This window comes from Carcharhinus amblyrhynchos, chromosome 9, assembly GCF_965287045.1.
Source record: "Carcharhinus amblyrhynchos chromosome 9, sCarAmb.v2.hapA, whole genome shotgun sequence".
Classification (NCBI taxonomy): Eukaryota; Metazoa; Chordata; class Chondrichthyes; order Carcharhiniformes; family Carcharhinidae; genus Carcharhinus; species Carcharhinus amblyrhynchos.
The window spans coordinates 87783817-87806339 of NC_137332.1; the positions used below are offsets into that span (position 1 = coordinate 87783817).

The following is a 22523-nucleotide window of genomic DNA, read 5'->3' on the forward strand; positions in this document are numbered from 1 at the left end:
CCAGGTTTCAAACAGACTTGGTGTCAATGTCACACCATAGAATCCCTAAGGTGCAGAGGGACCCCGTTTTCCCAATTTAGCACCCGACTCCACTCTATTCCATAACCCTTAATATTGACCCCACCACTCCCCCTAACGTACACATGTTGGGACATGAAGAGACAATTTAGCATAGCCAATCCATCGAACTTGCACAGCTTTCGAGGAAACTGGTGCATCTGGAGGAAATCCATGTAGATGCAGAGGGAACAGCAAACTCCACGAATGCACGCGGACACACACACACACACACGGCCGGAACTGAACCTGAATCCTCGGCGTGTGAAGTAGTGCTAACTACTGTACCACCGTGCCACCCCGTATTAAACCTCGTCACCTAGCAAGAATTGTCATTCCACTGGATCTTTGCAAACTGTCTCTCTCCACAGCCTTGAGGATCTACAGAATGCTCTGATATTAAAATTTACATCCAGTGCTGCAATATATTGAGATGTTTAAAATCCAGCGAATCACAGACTCCACAGCATCACCAGCGATTGAAATACTTTTATTCTTTCTATCACTTTCTGTCTCACAGAAGCTAGTGTCAAAGAAGAACACACTTGTCTAAGTGAGGAAGCTAGTTTATGTTGTTAAAGAAAAACACACTTTCATGACAGATCAGGTTCTATCACCATCCAAACAGAACTCAGGTTAAAAATAATGACTTCAAACCCAGTCACCATAATAACAGGGACTCCTAAAGCAAACTACAGTCAGGTTAACTGGACAAGACATTATGAAGTGAAACTAAGGAACAGCCTGCAATCTTCTCTCCAGTCCAGTCCCTTGGTAATCCAATTGTACTCTTTATTGCAATCATCTCTATGAAGTACAATACAAACTTTACATCATTGCAAGTACACCTGGACCATGAGTCTGTGGAAAATGCAAGATCCTTATTGTTCAGAGAACTTAGTTTGTGAAAAGATTGTTCATGATTCGTTCAACCACTTCACGTATGTTGCTGATTCCAGGACATTACTGGTTAGAGCATCCAGCCACTCGCCCTTACCACTGCTGAAGTTTCTTGATCAACAGGAGGCTGGGACACCAGCTATGCACTTAATTCATTTCAGTGAAGGAGTCTCCATAGCAACATGGTATGGGAAGTGTCAGCAGTATGGGCTCCCTTCAGACTAGCTCCAGAACCTGAACAAAACATCAAGACTCAATGTGAAACTGCACCCAAGCAGACATGGCAATGAAATTTGATAGTGGCTAATCTGTTCCCAAAGCAAATAATCAATCATTATCAATCCCATAAACATAATATTTCCAAACTGAGTATTCACACTTTGTTCCCCATGTGCAATAACTGTGTGTAATAACTGTGATACCTGCATGTATTACCTTCATGTAAAAGCTGTAATCCCTGTGTGTAATAACAATGCATTCACACTGTGATCTGTGTGTGCAATAACTATGATTCCTGTGTGTAATAACTGTGTATTCTTACTGGGATCCCTGTGTGTAATAACTACAAAGCACAAAGAAAATTATAGCACAGGAACAGGCCCTTCAGCCCTCCAAGCCTGCACCGACCACACTGCTATTCTGACCTAAAATCCCCTAACCTTCGAGGAGTATATCCCTCTATTCCCACCTTACTCATACATCTGTCAAGATGCCCTAGTGTAATAACAGTGACCCATGTGTATAATAACTGTGATCCCTGTGTGTAATAACTAAGTATTTAAATTGTGATCCTGTGTGTAATAACTGTATTAACAGTGATCCCTAGGTGCAATACCTGCACGTAATAACTGCGACCCCCGTGCATAATAACTGCGACCCCCGTGCATAATAATTGAGTATTCACACTGTAAGCCCTATGTTGCAATATGCGTATTCACAGTGATCCCTGTGTGCAGTAACTATGTATTCGCATTGTGATCCCTGTGTGTCATAACTGTGGTATTCTCACTGTAATACTTGTGTCACTGCACTGTGTGTGGTAACAGTGTATACACACACTATGATGCCTGCCTGTAATAACTGTATATAATAACTGTGATCACCATATGTAATACCTGAGTATTCGCACTATGATCATTGTGTGTAATAACTATGTATTCATAGTGTGATACTTGTGTGTAATTACTACGTATTCTCAGTGATTCCTGTGTTTGATAACTGTGATCCATTATAATAACTATATATTCACACCGTGATTGCTGTGTGTAATAACCGAGGATTCACACTGTGATCCCTGTGCATGATACTTGCGTCACCACACGACGACGCCTGTGCGTAATAACAATGTATACACACTGTGATACCTGTGTGCAATAACTGTGTATACACACTGTGATTCCTGTGTATAATAAATGTAATAAGTGTGATTGCTGTGCATAATACCAGAGTATTCACACCTGTGTGTAATAATTCTATATTAACACGGTGATCCCTGTGTGTAATAACTGTGTATTCACACCATGACCCCTGTGTGTAATAACTGCATGTAGGAGCTGTGATCCTTGTGTCTAATAAGGATTCTTGCTGGTAATAATTTCCAGAAAGCTGCCTTCTTGGTACATTTAGTGGTACTGGTTTGCTCACCTTGATGGTGCCTTGGCTGTTTGCGGCGATGAGGACATTCGATTCCTATGGATGCAAAATAAATTTTCAACTTAGCAGCTACATATCAATATCCACAATATATTGGAAACTTAATTGATTGGAGATAGAAAACCAGAGAGGGAACGTGGGGCCCAAGTGGAGAGAGGGAGGGACCACGGGGCCCGAATGGAGAGAGGGGGAGCGTAGGGCCCGAATGAAGAGAGACAGGAAGCGCAGGACTTGAGTGGAGACAGAAAAGGAGCACAGGGCTCAAGTGGAGACAGAAAGGGAGCACAGGGCCCAAGAGGAGAGAGAGAGGGAGCGTAGGGCTCAAGTGGAGACAAAGAGGGAGCGCAGGGCTCAAGACCAGTGAGTCTTACGTCAGTAGAAGGGAAATTATTGGAGAGGATTCTTGAGACAGGATTTACTCCCACTTGGAAATAAGTGGACATATTAGTGAGAGGCAACATGGTTTTGTGAAAGGGAGGTAGTGTCTCACTAACCTGATCGAGTTTTTTGAGGAAGTGACATAGGTGATTGATGAGGGTCAGGCAGCGAATGCTTTCCACACGGACTTCAATAAGGCCTTTGACAAGGTCCCTCATGGTAGACTGGTGCAGAAAGTGAAGTCGCGTGGGATCAAAGGTGAGCTGGCTAGGTGGAGTCAGAACTGACTTGGTCATAGAAGACAGAGGGCAGCAATGGACGGGTGCATTTCTGAATGGAAGGCTGTGACAAGTGGTGTTCCTCAGGGATTCAGTGCTGGGACCTTTGCTGTTTGTGATATATATAAATGATTTGGAGGAAAATGTAACTGGTTTGATTAGTAAGTTTGCGAATGACACAGGTTGGCGGATTTGAGAATAGCAATGAGAACCAGAGGACACAACAGGATGTAGTTCAGCTGGACACTTGGGCCGAAAGATGGCAAATGGGATTTAATCCAGACAAATGTGAGATAATGCATTTTGGAAGGTCTAATACAGATAGGAAATGTACAATAAATGGCAGAATCCTTGAGAGGATTGATATCAGAGAGATCTTGGTGTACAGGTACACAGGTCATTGAAAGTGGCAGTGCAGGTGGATAAGGTAGTCAAGTTGGCATACGGCATGCTTGCCTTCTTTGGCCGTGGCACTGAGTTTAAAAATTGGCAAGTCATGTCACAGCTTTATAGAACCTTAGTTAGGCCGCACTTGGAATATAGTGTTCAATTCTGGTCACCACACTACAGAAGGATGTAGGGGCTTTGGCAAGGGTACAGAAAAGATTTACTAGGATGTTGCCTAGATGTGAGCACCAGCTATGAGGGGAGGTTGGAGAAACTTGGTTTGTTCTCACTATAATGACTTGATAGAAGTCTACAGCATTGAGGCACGGACAGAGTGGATAGTCAAAAGTTTTTCCTAGGGTGGAAGAGTCAATTACTAGGGGGCATAGGTTTAAGATTCGAGGGGCAAGGTTTAAAGGAGATGTACAAGGCAATTTGATTTTATACAGAAGGTGGTGGGTGCTTGGACTCGCTGCCAGTGGAGGTAGGGGAAGCAAATACGATTTCGACGTGTAAGAGGTGTCTTGACAAATACATGAATAGGATGGGAATAGAGGGATCTGGTCCCCTAGTAACTGACTCTTCCACCCTGGGAAAAGCTTTTGGCTTTAGTTCAGTTGGACAGCATGGTCGGTGCAGGCTTGGAAGGCCAAATGGCCTGTTCCTGTGCTGTAATCTTCTTTGTTCTTGGAGAGAGAGGGGGAGTTCTCTCCACTACTTTCCCAGTATATTCCAGATTCTCATCACACTCAACGAAATTTATTTTTCTCAAATCCCCTCAATCTCCTGACCCTTAGCATAAAATTATGCCCTTTAGTGATCCATCCCTCGACAAGGGGAACGTTTGTTGACCTTTGTTGCAATGGAAAAAGAACAAAAATATGAAGTCTTCCTCTAACTGAACAAGGCTTTGGTGAAAAATATTTTTGTCCTGGAGATGGTACAGCAAAAATTCACTAGGTTGGGAAGTTGAGTGAATTGGGTTTACATTTAGAAGAGGTGATCACGTTAAAATATACAAAATTATGAAGGAGCCACTGGTGGCCACCGATATGGTTTCTCTTGGCTGGAGGGTCCAGGCTCTGGGTCTCAGTCTCAGGGTAAAGGGCCAATCGTTTTAGACTGAGATGAAGGGAAATGACTTCACTCAGAGTTATGAATCTTTGGAATTTTCTGGCCTACAGGGTTGTCAATGTTCTATTGTTGAATATATTCAAGGTTGAATTAGGCCTCTTGCTGTTGGTATTGTTTAAGATTGTGATATCTGCTGAACACACTTACCCCATCTGGTAACGCCCTCCAACACACAGCACTGACAAATTCATTGGTGTCATCCTCTTTTTTATCCTTGTCCAAGACACTTTTCACTGTGTCAAACTTAAAAGTAAGCAGCGTTTTTGAAAGCCCCTTGTAGTAGAGGTAGAGAGAATTGTTTTCACTTCCTAGAACCAATCAATCATCTGACATTAATGACCAGTCTCTCAATTCATTATTAGATAAAATGACACCCAACATTTGAAAAATGCTGCTGGCTTCAAGGAAAAAGTCTGACAACACCAGGTTTTAGTCCAACCGATTTATTTGATAATAGACTTTTTACTGTCAGACTTTTTACTGTGTTTACGCCAGTCCAATGCCGGCATACCCACATCATGACTACTATCGACACCGCAAACTGCCAGATCCAAGTGGAGAGGATCTCCAAGATTGCGCATATCGACACAGACATCAAGTTTTTACAGAGATGCAAGAAAGCAGAGTCTATTATCAAATAAATCGGTTGGACTAAAACCTGGTGTTGTCAGACTTTTTACTGTGTTTACGCCAGTCCAACGCCGGCATACCCACATCATGGCTTCAAGGAAGACAGCAATGTAAATTTATGGCTGACCAACCAAAGGAATAACATCAACATCATGAGAGTCTGAGAAACTCAGGAATGCCTGCCTAATTTTCTCTGGTGTCTTGTGAAACGCTAACTTAAAAGCTCCTCTTTGACCAATACTTTGGTGATGCTTAGATGTTAATTTTAGCCTCAGTTTTCAATTTGTATTCTGATTCCAGTCCTGTGAAGGTCCAAAGGATGTTTCCCCATCTTTGAATGCCTTTGTTGAAGTGTTGTTTAGAATCATAAAATCACACTGTATAGAAACCCATTGGGCCTATCAGCAACCCTTCAGCACCTATCACAGGGAGTTTCACTCCATTAATTGCTCAGGGTTTGTAAAACACCCCTTCAAAACTTTGGCATTTGAAAACTCTGATTGCAGGAGCTTCAGCCAATGCATTCCAGATCACAACAATCTGATGTTGCTGCTTAAGGATTGACAGAGATGATTTTCTTCAGAAACAATTGAATTATTTTGGCATGTTGGTATTAGACAAAAATGTTGGCATATATCTCTCTCTTATATATGTGTATCTGTATTACATGTATGCAAATTTAAATAATATGTATTAATCAAAAATTGGAATATTGCTTTAAGTCTGAATAAAACAAGTAGTCTGCCATTAACTGACCACAGCTGCACTATTGCTTCAATCCGAGCAGCGGTTAGTATACATTACTGATGAAATCTTAAGGAACGGAGTCCCAAAACAAACTTACACCCGATCAAGAATTAAATCATACCCTCTGCTAATACATACACAAATCACAGCTACGCGCCACAGGCAGCCCAGTGGCGGTCACGCGCCACAGGCAACATAATCACAGTTACACAGCACAGACAGCATAATCATAGTTACACACACCAGACAGCATAACAACAGTTACACCCCATTTATTCAGTTACACACCAGAAACAGCCATCACAGTTACACACTAGAGATAGCGCAATCAGTTACACACCACAGACAATGTAATCAGTTACGAAGAACATAGAACAGTACAGCACAGAACAGGTGCTTTAGCCCTCGATGTTGTGTCCAAACCCAAGATCAAGCTATCCCACTCCCTATCATTCTGGTGTGTTCCACGTGCCTATCCTATAAACACTTGAAAGTTCCTGAAGTGTCCGACTCCACTATCACAACAGGCAGCGTATTCCACACCCCGACCAATCCGAGTAAAGAATCTACCTCAGACATTCCTTCTACATCTCCCACCACGAACCTTATAGCTATGCCCCCTAGGAACAGTTACATCCACCCGAGAAAATAGTCTCTGCACTTCCACTCTATCTATCCCCCTCATCATCTGATAAACCTCTGTTAAGTCTCCTCTCATCCTCCTCCACTCCAAAGAAAAAAGCCCCAGCTCCCTCAACCTTTCCTCATAAGACCTACCCGCCAAACCAGGCAGCATTCTGGTAAATTTCCTCTGAACTCTCTCCAATGCTTCCACATCCTTGTTATAATGAGGTGACCAGAACTGCACACAATATTCCAAATGTGGTCTCACCAAGGTCCTATATAGTTGCAGCATAACCCCACGACTCAAACTCAAAGCCCCTGTTAATAAACGCTAAGACACTATAAGCCTTCTTCACGGCTCTATCCACTTCAGTGGCAACCTTCAGAGATCTGAACCCCAAGATCTCTCTGTTCCTCCACATTCCTCAGAACCCTGCCGTTGACCCTGTAATCTGATTCAAGTTTGTCCTACCAAAATGAATCACTTTTCGCTTGTCAGGGTTAAACTCCATCTGCCACTTTCCTGCCCAGCTCTGCATCCTATCAATGTCTCTTTGCAGCCCGCCACCTCATCCACTACTCTAACAATCTTGGAGTCATCAGCAAATTTACCGACCCTTCAGCCTCCTCTCCCAAGTCATTGATAAAAATCACAAATAGAAACAGTCACAGCTACGCGCCCCACACAGCGCAACCACAGCTACGCGCCCCACACAGCGCAACCACAGCTACGCGCCCCACACAGCGCAACCACAGCTACGCGCCCCACACAGCGCAACCACAGCTACGCGCCCCACACAGCGCAACCACAGCTACGCGCCCCACACAGCGCAACCACAGCTACGCGCCCCACACAGCGCAACCACAGCTACGCGCCCCACACAGCGCAACCACAGCTACGCGCCCCACACAGCGCAACCACAGCTACGCGCCCCACACAGCGCAACCACAGCTACGCGCCCCACACAGCGCAACCACAGCTACGCGCCACACACAGCGCAACCACAGCTACGCGCCACACACAGCGCAACCACAGCTACGCGCCACACACAGCGCAACCACAGCTACGCGCCACACACAGCGCAACCACAGCTACGCGCCACACACAGCGCAACCACAGCTACGCGCCACACACAGCGCAACCACAGCTACGCGCCACACACAGCGCAACCACAGCTACGCGCCACACACAGCGCAACCACAGCTACGCGCCACACACAGCGCAACCACAGCTACGCGCCACACACAGCGCAACCACAGCTACGCGCCACACACAGCGCAACCACAGCTACGCGCCACACACAGCGCAACCACAGCTACGCGCCACACACAGCGCAACCACAGCTACGCGCCACACACAGCGCAACCACAGCTACGCGCCACACACAGCGCAACCACAGCTACGCGCCACACACAGCGCAACCACAGCTACGCGCCACACACAGCGCAACCACAGTTACACACACAGTGTAATCAGTTACACACCATAGACAGCATAATAACAGCTACTCACCACAGGCAATATAATCCCCATTCGATGCCAATCCCACAAAGTTCTTTTCATTGATGTGACCTTTAAATGACCGTAAGCAATGCGGCCTGTTCACACTCCATAGCTTCAACTGGCTGTCTGTAGACCTACAAACAAGCTCCATGTCAATTGGTGCAGCGCTGGCATGTTGTTCATCTCCTTATAAGGCTAAAGACTATCTCTTCTGCTACATACAATCCACACTGGATTGTGTTTGACTGTGGACAAGGAAGCAGAGTAACCACCCTGATCAATACAGTGTTGGGCATAGAGGAAGGGACAGCCTGAGCCTGGCAGAAATGTAGGGTGGAGGGATTGCTGAGATAGGAAGAAATGATGTGAGGATGGGTGAGGCTTGGGAAAGCTTGCACGGGAATATGAGAGACTGGAGTGGGAGTGAGAGAACAGGTTCCAACAGCTAGATTGAGCCTGGAAGCATTGAGTTGAATCCAAGTGAGGGAGGATCAGGTATGGAGGAAGCAAATAGGCTTCAGGAATCTCAGAGGGTTATCATGGTGTTAAGTGATGAGTTCCTTCACTGTACCAAGCCAGAGACCAGTTGATCTGAGCAGTGAGGAGCGTCTTCTGTTCCAATTCTGGTCCAGGTGTACGTTCCTGCTGCCTATGAATGCACAGGCCCACAATGACACCAAGGTCAGGATTTGGCCACTCAAACCTTCAAGCCTTCTGTGCCATTCAATATTATGATTGATCCTGCAACTCAACACTATATTACTGCGCTCTTTCTTCACACCTTCAGAGTCTAGAAATCTACTTACTTCCTTCTTCTCGGTGTCCAGATCACCAATCTGTCCTGGTCCCTCCTTGCTGATGTTATAGTTAAGAAAGTCCACCAACGCCTCTACTTTCTTCGAAGGCTAAAGAAATTCTGAATGTCCACTACTACTCTCACTAATTTTTACAGATGCACCAGTCTTTCTAGTTGTACCACAGCTTGATATCTTTCCTGCTCTTCAAAGGATCATGAATGAAGCCCAGTCCATCACACAAACCAGCCTCCCATTCATTGACTCCGTCTGCACTTCCCTCTGCCTCAGAAAAGCAGCCAGCATAATCAAGGACCCCACATACCCCAGACATTCTCTCTTCCACCTTCTTCCAACAGGAAAAAGATACAAAAATCTGAGGTCACATATCAACTGACTCAGCAGCAACTTCTTCCCTGCTGCCATCAGACTTTTGAATGGACCTACCATATATTAAACTGATCTTTCTTTACAGCCTAGCCGTGACTATAACACTACATTCTGTAACCTCTCCTTTCTTTCTCCCCAATATACTCTATGAATGGTAATTTTTTTGTCTGTACAGCACACAAGAAACAATACTTTTTTCTGTATCCCAATACATGCGCGAATAATAAATCTTAACTCCATTCAGTGACTTGGTCTCCACAGCTTTCTGTGGTAAAGAATTCCACTCATTCATCACTCGGAGAAGAAAATTCTCATTTCAGAATCCCTAAATTCCAGGTGGTGATCATTTGGTCTACTGAGCTGGCATCAAAACAATCCCACCCAGGCCCTATCCCTGTAATCTCATTTATTTACCTTGCTAATCCTCCTGATGTTAAAGGTGAATTTAGCATAGCTAATCCACCTAACCTGCACATATTTGGACTATAGCAGGAAACCAGAACACCCATGCAGACAACTGGAGAATGTACAAACTCCATACAGACAGTCACCCAAGGCGAGAATTGAACCCAGGTCCCTGGCGCTGAGACAACCACTGTGCCACCCAGTCTCAAATGGCTAGCCCTGTATCCTGAGACTGTGACCCCTGATCCAGACTCTCCCCAGCAAAATCAAACAACATTCCTGCATTCATCTGTCCAGCCCTGTCGGAATTTTAAATGTTTCAATTAGATCCACTCATTTTAAATTCTAGTGAACACAAGCTGAATCAACCGAATCTCACCCCATATCCTCTCTTTATTATAGCTTGCTGGCTTTTTGTGGACTTGAGATGCGACAGGTCCAGAACTCACATGAACTTCTCATAACAGTAGGTTACAATGACTGCATCACAACCAGGTCAACTGGAATAGTTTATTCTTTCATGGCAATAGATGTTACTGGCAAGGCCAGCATTTGTTGCCAAACCCTCACTGTCTTTAAACTGAGTGGCTTATCATGATAGAATCCCTATTGCAAAAGACGACCATTCGGCCCATCAAGTCTGCACTGACCACAATCCCACCCAGGCCCTATTCTTGTGACCTCACATATTTACCCTGTTAATCCCCTGACACTAGAATCCATTTAGCATGGCCAATCAACCTAACCTGCGCATTTTTAGACTGTGGGAGGAAACCAGAGCACCCAGAGGAAATCCATGCAGACACAGGGGGAGAACGTGCAAACTCCACACAGACAGTGACAGGAGGCCGGAATTGAATCCAGGTCCCTGGCACTGTGAGGCAACAGTGCTAGCCACTGTGCTGCCATGCCACCAAATGGTTTGGATTACTAAACCATTTCAGTCTGATGTCACATTTAGGCCAGACTGGGTAAGGATGGCAAAAGATTAATGAACCAGATTGTTTTTTTTTTACAATAACTTACAATTGCTTCATGCTATTGCTAATTCAATTTTCCTGCACTTGTCCCAAATCCTTGAATGTACTGATTAAAAAAAAATTTGGATAAGCATTTGATTTTAAGGCTGTAAGGCTTGCAGCCTCAACTATCTTCCCAGGCAGTGTATTCCAGATTCCCATCACCAAGTCATTTTTTTCTCAATTCCTCACTGAATCCCCTGCCCCTTATCCTAAAACTATGCCCCCTTGTGATTGACCCTTCAAACCAGGAGACAGTTGCTCCCTACTGACCTTGTCCATAACCCTCAACAACTTATACACCTCAATCATGTCCCTGTCCAAGTCTCTCCAGTCTCTCCTTAGAGCTCAATTGCTCCAACCCAGGCAAAATCCCAGTAAATCTCCTCTGCATCCCCTTGCGTCAATCACATCTTTCCTATAGTGAGGTGAGTGGAACTGCACACAGTACTCCAGCTGTGATCTAACCAATGTTCTGTACAACTCCAACATTGCCTCCTTACAGTTGAACCACAACTGATAAAAACAAGTATCCCATACTTCTTAATAATCTTATTCATATGCTCTGTTGACTTCAGGGATCTGTGAATAATCATCCCATGATCTGTACGTTTCTCTGAACTTCTCAGTGTCCTGCCATTCATTAAATGCTCCCTTGTCTTGATTCTTCTTCCAAAGTGCATCATCTCGCATTTATCAGGGTTAAATACCAACTGCCACTGCTCTGCCCATGTAACCAACACATCTATATCTTCCTGGAACCTACAACCATCTTCTTCACTGTTAACCACCAATCTGGGCATCAACTGCAAACTTGCTTGACATTCTTCCTACATCTCTCATCTATATAATTAATGTATATAAGAACAATAAGAGTCCCAGTACTGATCCTTGTGGTACACCATTGCTCAGCCTCCAGTCACTCAGAGGCACAGAATCCTGACAGTGTACAGAATCCCATTCAGCCCATCAAGCCTATACCAATAACAATCCCACCCAGGCCCTACCCCATAACCCCACATATTTATCTTGCTAATCTCCCTAACCTTAAGGGGCAATTGAACATGGCCGATCCACCAAACCTGAACATCTTTGAACTATGGGAGGAAACCAGAGTGCCCGGATGAGTCACCCATGGACAAGGGGAGAACGTGCAAACTCCACTGAGTCCGAAGCTAGAACTGAACTCAGGTACTTGGCAGTGTGATACAGCAGTGCCATCCATTTAAACAGTCTTCTACCACACCCTGTGTGTCCTATTACTGAGCCGGTTTCTGATCCATCTCACCAAGTTTCCCTGACTTCCATGTGCTTTAATACACCATGTCCAGTGAGTATTAGGCTGGGCTTCTTGTTAACTAGGCCAGTGACATTCCCAGTAAACCACCGTCTTACTCATCATCACAACAAAGTACATAAACAACGAATCAAAATCAAACTCACGCTGAAACTATTTCTTCTCCACTTACAAACTTGGCATATGAAACTGCTTTACGATGCCCTTTAAATACCATGATAGGCTGTTTAGTATTCCTCAGGTCATAGTAATGAACACAGTGATCTGTGAAAAGAAGCAACATTTATGAGCTTGAAACATGAAGTACACTTTGCAAAGGGCCATCTTAGAATCGCTACAGTGCAGGAGAAGGCCATTCAGCCCATCGAGTTTGCACCAACCACAACTCCATCCAGCCCTATCCCCATGAATCTACCCTGGTAGTGTCAGGGGGCCTAAGGGGCAATTTAGCATGGCAATGCACCTAACCTGCACATCTTTGGACTGTGGGAGGAAAACAGAAGAAACTCACACAGTCACAGGGGAAGAATGTGCAAACTCCACACAGACAATGACCCAAGCTGCGAATCGAACCTGGGTTCCCGGCACTGAGAGAGAGCAGTAATGGGGTATATTGGTGGGGTTACGGGGATAGGGCCTAGATGGAATTGTTTTCAGTGCAGACTCGACGGACTGAATGACCTCCTTTTGCACTGTGCCACCTCAGTAGATGCTATCATGTCCAAGTGACATGATAACATCAACAGGTAGCCATCAAAATGATCAGAATGAAAATATACAGGAAGCCATCTACAGTTTGAGAGTAAATATCTGAAGCACCATTTAAAAAGTCAGTGTGTAAAGGTCCAAGAAACCATTTACAGTCAGTGCATAAAGATACAGGGAACTGCTTACAGTCAATATGTAAAGATACAGGGAACCACTTAAAACCTTATGGCACAGAAAAATGCATTTTGGCCCTTCTTTGCTGAGCCAAGCCATTTTTCTGCCTAGTCCTGCTGACCAGCACCTGGACCATATGCCTCCACACCCCTCTCATCCATGTACCTGTGCAAGTTTTTCTTACATGTTAAAAGTGAGCCCGCTTTCATCACTTCATCTGGCAGCTCATTTCACACTCCCACCACACTCTGTGTGAAGAAGACCCCCCACAATATTCCCTTTAAACTTTTCACCCTTCACCCTTAACCCATGTTCTCTAATTTTTTTCTCCTCGAGCCTCAATGGAAAAAGCCTGCTTGCATTCACTCTATTTACACCCACCATAATTTTATACACCTCTATCAAATCTCCCCTTATTCCCTGGAGCGTAGAAGAATGAAGTCCTAACCTATTCAATCTTTCTCTGTAACTCAGTTTCCTCAAGTCTCGAAAACATCCTTGTAAACGTTCTCTGCACTCTTTCAACCTTATTAGTATCCTTCCTCTAATTAGGTGACCAAAACTGCACACAATACTCTAAATTTGGCCTCACTAATGTCTTACACAACCTCACCATAACATTCCAACTCTTATACTCAACACTTCGATTTATAAAGGCCAATGTACCAAAACCACTCTTTACAACCCTATCTACCCATGACGCCACTGTTAGGGAATTATATATCTATATTCCCAGGTCCCTCTGTTCTACTACACTCTTCAGTGTCCTACCATTTACCTTATATGTTTTACCTTGGTTTGTCCTTCCAAAGTACAATACCTCACACTTGTCTGCATTAAACTCCATCTGCCATTTTTCAGCCCATTTTTCTAGCTGGTCCAAATCCCTCTGCAAACTTTGAAAACCTTCCTGACTGTCCACTACACCTCCAATCTTTGTATCATCAGCAAATTTGCTGATCCAATTTACCACATTATTATTCAGATCATTGATATAGATGACAAACAACAATGGACCCAGCACTGATCTTTGTGGCACAGGCCTACACTCAATAGAACATTACAGTTAGTGTGTAAAGATGTAGGGAACTGTTACAGACTGTGTAATGATACAGGGAACCTTTTACAGTCTCTGTAAAGATATAGGGAACTGTTGACAATGTGTAAAGATGCAGGGAACCCTTTACTGTCAGTGTGCAAAGATATGGGGAACTGTTTACAATCATTGTGTAAAGATATAGGGAACCATTTAGTCAGTGTGTAAAGATACAGTGAATGTACAAGTACAGGGTGGCATCTGCAGTGTGTAAAGATATAGAGAACCATTTACAGTAAATGTGCAAAGACACAGGGAACTCATTGTTCTCCGGAGAAGTGTACTGGTGGCTGGTGAGTCTAAACTGCAAGTGTACCGGTTTTTTTCAATTGCATTGCTGGTTCGCGGGTTTTTTTGCATTTTGCGCTTTCCGTAGCGGGTCCTAGGTGCAAGGGCAGTTGGGGAGGGAGCGCAGGAGTACAAAAGCAAGGCCACAGCAGACAGCGGGCAGCGTCAGGAGCAGGCAGCGGAGTGAGGCGGATGCTGAGAGAGTACTGCAAGGGCTTTGGCTCACAGGGCTTAGGCGAGAGCAGGCTTAGGCAAGGTGAGATACTGGTCAAATTTTTCTAACTGTGTCCATAAGTTTAAGGGTGGTCAAATAAATGGCAGGGTCCTTGGGGAGGCATGTCAGCTGTGTAAGGTGCAATATGTGGGAGTTCCTGGAGACACAGCATCTCCGGAGAGTCCACATCTGCACCAAATGTCTGGAGTTGCAGCGTTTGAGGGCCCGGGTTAGGCAACTGGAGGTGAGGCTGGAGGATTTATTTTTAGTTAGGAAGCGCTAATGAATAGGAACCATGTTCAAGAGGGGATCTCAGAGCCTAGGAGGGGGGATGGGTGGGTTACAGTTAGGAAGGGGAAAAAGAAGAGGAGTAATGTTCCAAAGGCTACCCCAGGGGTAGTCTCTCAAGATATCAGGGGTAAGGCGCCAACTGAGGTGGAAAGGGCACGAGGGGAAGACCGGAATGCCTCAGAGTGAAGGAAGGGGGCTACATGTGAGATAGTGGTGGGGGATGGGAGGTTTAGAGGAATTGATAGGCAGTTCTGTGGGCAAAAGCAGGACTCCAGGATGGTGGTCTGCCTCCCTGGAGCAGGGGTACAGGATGTGTCAGAGAGGGTAGAGGGAATCTTGAAGGGCCAAGGGACCCAGGCGGATGTAATTATACATGTAGGTGAGAAGGACGTAGGAAGGAAGAGTAGGGGGGAAATACGTAGGCAGTTCAGGGAGTTGGGAGCCAGGCTGAAGTGCAGGGCCTCCAGGGTGGCAATCTCTGGGTTGCTGCCAGTGCCCAGTAATAGCAGGGATAAAAATAATGAGATCCTGCAGCTGAATGTGTGGCTGAGGGATTGGTGCAGGACAGAGGGTTTTAGTTTTGTAGACCATTGGGAAGTCTTTGCAAAGGAAGGGCACTTGTATAAGAGGGATAGGGAACATTTAAATGGGAAGGGTACACATATTTTAGCTGGGAGGTTGGCTGGAGTGTTTCAGCAGGGTTTGAACTAATATGGAGAGGGGGGGTGGGGAGGAGAGAGACAGCTCAGGCACTGGGAGTGAGTTGGAGGTCAGGGTAAGTCTAGATGATAGGAAAACCTCCCAGGAGAAGGAGGGGGTAAGACGGATGAACTTAAGGCCTTGATGTTCGCGAGGAATTTAGATGTGGTGGCAGTGACAGAGACGTGGTTAAAGGAGGGGCAGGACTGGCAGCTAAATATTCCAGGGTATAAGTGTTTTAGGTGTGATAGGGGAGGGTTGAAAAGAGGAGGGGGAGTGGCGCTCTTAGTTAGGGAGCAGATCACAGCGGTGCAGAGGGAGGATAACATGGGGGGGTGGGAATCGAGTCTCTGTGGGTGGAGTTGAGGAATAGGAAGGGGGCCATTACTATGCTAGGAGTGTACTATAGGCCGCCTGACAGCCCGCGGGCAGTGGAAGAGGGTATATGTAGGGACATTTTGGACAAGTGTAGGAAGAACAAGGTTGTTGTAGTGGGAGATTTTAATCTCCCTGGGGTGGATTGGAAGGTGCCTAGAGCTGGGGGGGTCGGATAGGGAGGAATTCATATGATGTGTATTGGAAGGATCCTTGCAAAATACGTAGACAGCCCGACTAGAGAGGGGGCTATACTGGATTTAGTTCTGGGCAATGAGCCGGGTCAGGTGGTTGAGGTTGCAGTAGGCGAACATGTGGCTAATAGCGACCACAACTCCGTCTACTTTAGGATACAAATGGAAAAAGATGAGAACTGTCCTAAGGGGAGGGTGCTAAATTGGGGGAAGGCTAGATACAGCCGGATTAGGCAGGAGCCTAGGGATACAGACTGGGATAGGCTGTTGGAAGGCATGACCACGTTAGGCATGTGGGAGTCTTTCAAGGGAAAACTGCAAAGGGTGCAGGAAAGGCATGTGCCGGTTGGAGAAAGGATGGGAAAGGGAGGATTAGAGAGCTGTGGATTACTAGAGATATAGAAGACCTGGTTAGGAAGAAACGAGAGGCGTATGTCAGGTCTAAGCTGCTGGGAACGGACAGAGCGTTGGAGGAATACAGAGAGAGTAGGAGGAATCTCAAAAGGAGAGTTAGGAGAGCAAAGAGGGGGCATGAGATGGCTTTGGCAGGTAGGGTTAAGGAGAATCCAAAGGTGTTTTACTCCTATCTTAAGAGCAAAAGGGTGGCTAGGGGTAAAATTGGTCCCCTCAGGGACAGACGAGGGGAATTGTGCTTAGAGGCAGAGGGAATGGGGGAGATCCTGAATGAATACTTTGCATCGGTATTCACGAAGGAGAGGGGCTTGATGTCTGGTACGGTCATCGAGGGAGCTGTAGGCCAATTGAAAGATCTATCGATTACGAGGGAAGTAGTGTTAGGGCTTTTACATAGCATTAAAACCGATAAATCTCCGGGGCCCAATGGCATTTATCCTAGGCTGCTTAGGGAGGCAAGGGATGAGATTGCTGGGCCTCTGACGCAAATCTTTGTCTCTTTGGACACAGGTGAGGTCCCAGGGGACTGGAGGATAGCGAACGTGGTACCGTTGTTTAAAAAGGGTAGGAGGGATAGCCCGGGTAACTATAGGCTGGTGAGTTTAACGTCAGTGGTAGGCAAGTTGATGGAGAGGATTCTTAGGGATAGGATGTATGAGCACTTAGAGCGTTGCGATCTGATTAAGGATACGCAGCATGGCTTTGTAAAGGGGGAGTCTTGCCTTACGAATCTGGTAGAATTCTTTGAGGAGGTGACAAAGACGGTTGACGAAGGACGAGCCGTTGATGTCGTCTATATGGATTTCAGTAAGGCGTTTGACAAAGTCCCTCATGGTAGGTTGGTAGAGAAGATTAAAGCACATGGGATACGTGGCCAGGTATCTAGATGGGTAGAGAACTGGCTTGCAAAGAGAAGTCAGAGAGTAGTAGTGGAGGGGTCCTTTTCTAGCTGGAGGTCTGTCACTAGTGGTGTGCCGCAGGGCTCAGTACTGGGACCTCTTCTCTTTGTAGTGTATATAAATGATTTGGAAGAGGGAGTAGGTGGTGTGATCAGCAAATTTGCTGATGACACCAAGATGGCTGGATTGGCGGGCAGTGAGGAGCAGTGTCTGGCAATACAACGGGATATTGATAGGCTGGTTGATTGGGCAGATACACGGCAAATGGAGTTTAATCCGGATAAATGTGAGGTGATGCATTTTGGCCGGAATAATGTAGGGGGGAGTTATATGATAAAGGAGTTATATCCATAAGGAGTATAGAATCGCAGCGAGACCTGGGGGTGTAAGTGCACAAGTCTTTGAAGGTGGCAGTGCAAGTGGAGAGTGTGGTGAAGAAAGCCTATGGTATGTTAGCCTTTATAGGAAGGGGTATAGAACATAAGAGCTGGAGTCTAATGTTGCAGTTGTATAGAACGTTGGTTAGGCCGCATTTAGAGTACTGTGTCCAGTTCTGGTCGCCTTACTACCGGAAGGACGTGGAGTCTCCGGAGAGAGCGCAGAGGAGATTTACCAGGAAGTTCCTGGTATGGAAGGACTGGGGTATAAGAAAAGATTGAAGAAATTGGGGCTCTTTTCCCTTGAAAGACGGCGACTGAGGGGGGATCTAATAGAAGTATATAAGATTATGACGGGTATAGATAGAGTAAACAGAGGTAAGCTATTTCCTATGATAGAGACACATAGGACAAGGGGCCACGGACTTAAGGTGAGGGGGGAGAGGTATAACACAGATATTAGAGAGAGGTTTTTCACACAGAGGGTAGTGGGGGTATGGAATGCTCTGCCAAGTAAGGTGGTGGAGGCAAACACGCTAGAGTCATTTAAGAGTAACTTAGACAGGCACATGAGTGGGTTGGAGATGGGTGGATATAGGAGATTGTTTTAAATAAGGGTCATTAGCATTGGGGAGTCCCTGGTAAGGCAAATGGATATGGTACAATAATAATGGGTTTTTTTCTTTTCATTCACAGGTTTTAAGTCAGTCCGCCTTGTGTCCAACGAGCGGCATACACGCGATGGGTCGTACTTGGGCTGCTCTTGGTTGTTCGAGATTGGCCTAGTGCTTCATGTCGTTAGTGCGTGCTTAAACTGGACCACATACTGGGCAACACGACAGCTCAGTGACTATCACTGATTGCTGTGCAGACACATGGATTTGAGCCGGTGTCTGTGGGAGTTTGCACATTCTCCCCGTGCTTGCGTGGGTTTTCTCCAGGTGCTCCGGTTTCCTCCCACACCCCAAAGATGTGCTATTAGGCTGATTGGCAGTAATAAATTGTCCCTAAATTAGTTTCTCTCAATGTGGATGGCCATAAAACAATAGATAAGGGTCATGGGTGGAGGGGGGGCTGGTAGTGTTAAAATGGCGATGCGGGCTCGTTGGGCCGAAGGGCCTGTTTCCTGGGCTGTTTTGTTCTTTGTTTACAGTGAGTGTGTAAAGATGCAGATAACTGTTTACAATCAGTGCATAAAGATACAGGGAACGGTTTACAGTGTGAATTATAGAACCCTACAGTGCAGAAAGTGGCCCTTCGGCCCATCGAGTCTGCACCGAACACAATCCCACACAGGCCCTATCCCCATATCCCTACATGTTATACCCACTAATCCCTCTAACCTACACATCCCTGGACACTAAGGGGCAATTTCTTAGCATGGCCAATCAACGTAACCCGCACATCTTTGGACTGTGGGAGGAAACCGGAGTACCCGGAGGAAACCCACACAAACACGAGGAGAACATGCAAACTCCACACAGACAGTGACCTGAGCCGGGAATCAAACTCAAGACCCTGGAGCTGTGAAGCAACAGTGCTAACCACTGTGCTACCATGCTGCCCCGTGTGAAAAGAAAGGCGATATGGTGACACAGTGCTTGGCACTGCTGCCTCATAGTTTCAGGAACCTGGTTTCAATTCCCAGCTTGGATCACTGTGTGGAGTTTGCATGTTCTCCACGTTTGCGTGGGTTTCCTTCCACAGTCTAAAGATGTGCGGGTTAGGGTGATTGGCTGTGCTAAATTGCCCCTTGGTGTCCCAGATGCATAGGTTCATGGGTTTAATGGGGTAAATTGGTGGGGTTACGGAGATAGGGACTGGATAGGATTGTTTTTAGTGCAGACTCGACAGGCCGAATGACCTCCTTCTGCACTGTAGGGATTCTATGATACAGGGAACTGTTTACAGTCTGTGAGACAAAATACAGGGAACAATGTTTACAGTCAGTTTGCAAAGTTACAAATTCAGTTGAAGTGTGAAAAGGCATGGACAAGAGACGCTCAAATATACTGCAAGCAACTGACTAACCTAAATATTCCTATTTCCTCCCTCAGTATTCTCAGTGCACATACCTCATTCCCATTGTCTTGCATCAGTTAGAGGAGGTCATGATTGGGTAACATGCAGAGTACATAGCACCTGGTTAATAGTACCTCTGGCAAAAATCCAACAGCTACAATATGAGGAGGGACTCAGTTAGGGGGAGCTGAATGAGGTCCATTCTGTGATTCTAACAAAACTGATTTGCTGTGACCAGCTGCTGTGAACCTTGCTGCATATTTAAAACAAAAGATGCATTGTTGGGTGGTCCACTTTGGTAGGAAGAATGGTAGGAAGGACTATTACTTACGTGGCGAAAAACTGCAGCAGGCGACGGTGCAGAGGGACCTCGGGGTCCTTGTGCATGAGTCGCAAAAACCCAGCTTGCAGGTGCAGCAGGTGGTCAGGAAGGCGAATGGGATGCTGGCCTTCATAGCGAGGGGGATTGAATATAAAAGTAGGGAGGTCTTGCTGCAGCTGTATAGGGCATTGGTGAGGCCGCAGCTGGAGTACTGTGTGCAGTTTTGGGCGCCGCACCTGCGCAAGGATATTTTGGCCCTGGAGGGAGTGCAGAGGAGGTTTACTAGGCTGATACCGGAGTTGAGGGGGTTGAGCTATGAGGAGAGGCTGAATAAACTGGGCTTGTACTCGTTAGAGTTTAGAAGAATGAGGGGAGATCTCATTGAGACGTATAAGATGATGAATGGGATGGATAGGATAGAGGTGGAGAGACTCTTCCCGCTCAAAAAAGACAGTAGGACTAGGGGGCACAGCCTCAAGATAAAGGGGAGGCGGTTTAGAACGGAGTTGAGGAGGAACTTCTTCACTCAAAGGGTGGTGAATCTCTGGAATTCTCTGCCCGTTGAAGTGGTGGAGGCTGCCTCGCTAAATATTTTTAAGAAGCGGGTTGATGGGTTCTTGATAAGAGAGGGGATTAAGGGTTATGGGGAGAGGGCGGGAAAGTGGAACTGAGCCACAACAGATCAGCCATGATCTTATTGAATGGCGGGGCAGGCTCGAAGGGCTAGATGGCCTACTCCTGCTCCTATTTCTTATGTTCTTATGTTCTTATTGTTGAACAATTCTAAATCCAAACCAGCATCTCCAAAACAATAGAACACTGCTGCCAAATGAGTCATGTTTAGATACATTTCAAAAAAGGTTACCTGCACATCCAAAGGCCAGGTGGTACCTGGAGGTGGGGCTGAATTTAACACAGCAGACATTAGCTTTTGCTTCAATGCTTGCCACAGAGTTATCCAGGTTTGTAGACCACAACTTCACTGAAATTCAACAAAAAGAATTAATGCAAACTAATTTAAAAAATAACTAAATATTAATGGCATAATTTCCAAACCCTTAATGGAGACATTTCCTAGATAACTCAAAATGGACTTCACCTGGTGATTGCTGGGATTGCACAAGAAGAGCATAAGGTGGGAGCAGCTGGAGACAGGGCAGGACAGGCCGGAGATGGAGTGGGACCAGTCATGGTTGGGATTTGACACAAAGAGAATGTAACAAAGTGAATTCACTTTTCTTTTTATCCAAGCTTGATAAATTTCATATCTTTAACTCTCTTTCCCTTCTGCTGGGTCTCTGGATATCCAAACAAGTTTGCTCTTTCTTACCAGAAGATTTGTTTGTAGAAATCTCAAGGTATGGGATGGGAATAGAGGGATATGGTTCCCGGAAAGGTAGGGAATTTTAGTTAAGTCAGGCAACATGGTCGGTGCAGGCTTGGAGGGCTGAAGGGAGTCTTCCAGTGCTGTAATTTTCTTTGTTCTTTGTATCTACTTGGCTGATCAGACATGAACATGAGGCAGAATCCAATATATTTTGAGTTAATTTACTGGCACCCAATGCCACTCTTTCTAGCAGGGTGATCAAGGGCATTAACTCAGCCCAAACCTCCACATCATACCACCTCCCCGCCTCCCGCCCCAATCATCTTTTGTCAGAGATGCTGATTCCTCACTTACTATTCTACCTGAGATTATTGCACTGGGTGTGGTTTCTACACACAGATTCTCTCTAGGGAAGGAGTCAAAATATTCTGTTTGCGACAAGGGCTAATGAAACCCTCTGTTAAAGGACTGATGAGATCAGCAGATAAAGTATCTGACAGTCATCTGCATCTCAGTAATATAAATAAGAGATTCAGTGTAACATCACAGAGCAGCCAGGTAAAGTGGTTTCAGTGAGAAGGGGAGAGAGGTGGTCTTTTCCTTTTTTTCCTCTCATTTCTTCAGCTTTCAGCAGACCAGGAGTTGAAAAGTTGCACAAAAGTTTGAAAACAGCAGGGAGAACACCATTTCATTGAATGGATCCCAGGAAGCAGCACAAGAGCAGCAATGGGCAGCCTTGTGAAGTAAGAATGGGTGAGTACTTCCACTGCCCAATGTTTTAAGTCAAAATTACTGATTAAGTCAGATTAAGTAATGTTTAAAGTATAAGTACGTATTTAATATTTGTTAAACTAGAGAAAGTCCAAGTAAAGGGAATAATTTAAAGCAAAATCATGGCAGAGCAGCTCCTTCTGTGCAATGCAGGA

General features: G+C 45.5%; 1 protein-coding gene across 2 annotated transcripts in view; it reads right to left on the reverse strand.

Moving 5' to 3' along the window:
- Positions 1–531: 531 nt before the first annotated feature.
- cop1 (COP1 E3 ubiquitin ligase) overlaps positions 532–22523 on the reverse strand; it is a 165575-nt gene continuing 143583 nt past the window's right edge. For both annotated transcript variants that reach the window (XM_080196059.1, XM_080196058.1), the window contains exons 15-20: positions 21136–21252; positions 12344–12461; positions 8302–8426; positions 4935–5095; positions 2602–2646; positions 532–1191 (exon numbers count right to left, since the gene is read on the reverse strand). In XM_080196059.1, the coding sequence (XP_080052185.1) occupies positions 1174–1191; positions 2602–2646; positions 4935–5095; positions 8302–8426; positions 12344–12461; positions 21136–21252 (584 nt within the window). In that variant the 3' untranslated portion in view covers positions 532–1173. The remainder of the gene's footprint in view (positions 1192–2601; positions 2647–4934; positions 5096–8301; positions 8427–12343; positions 12462–21135; positions 21253–22523) is intronic.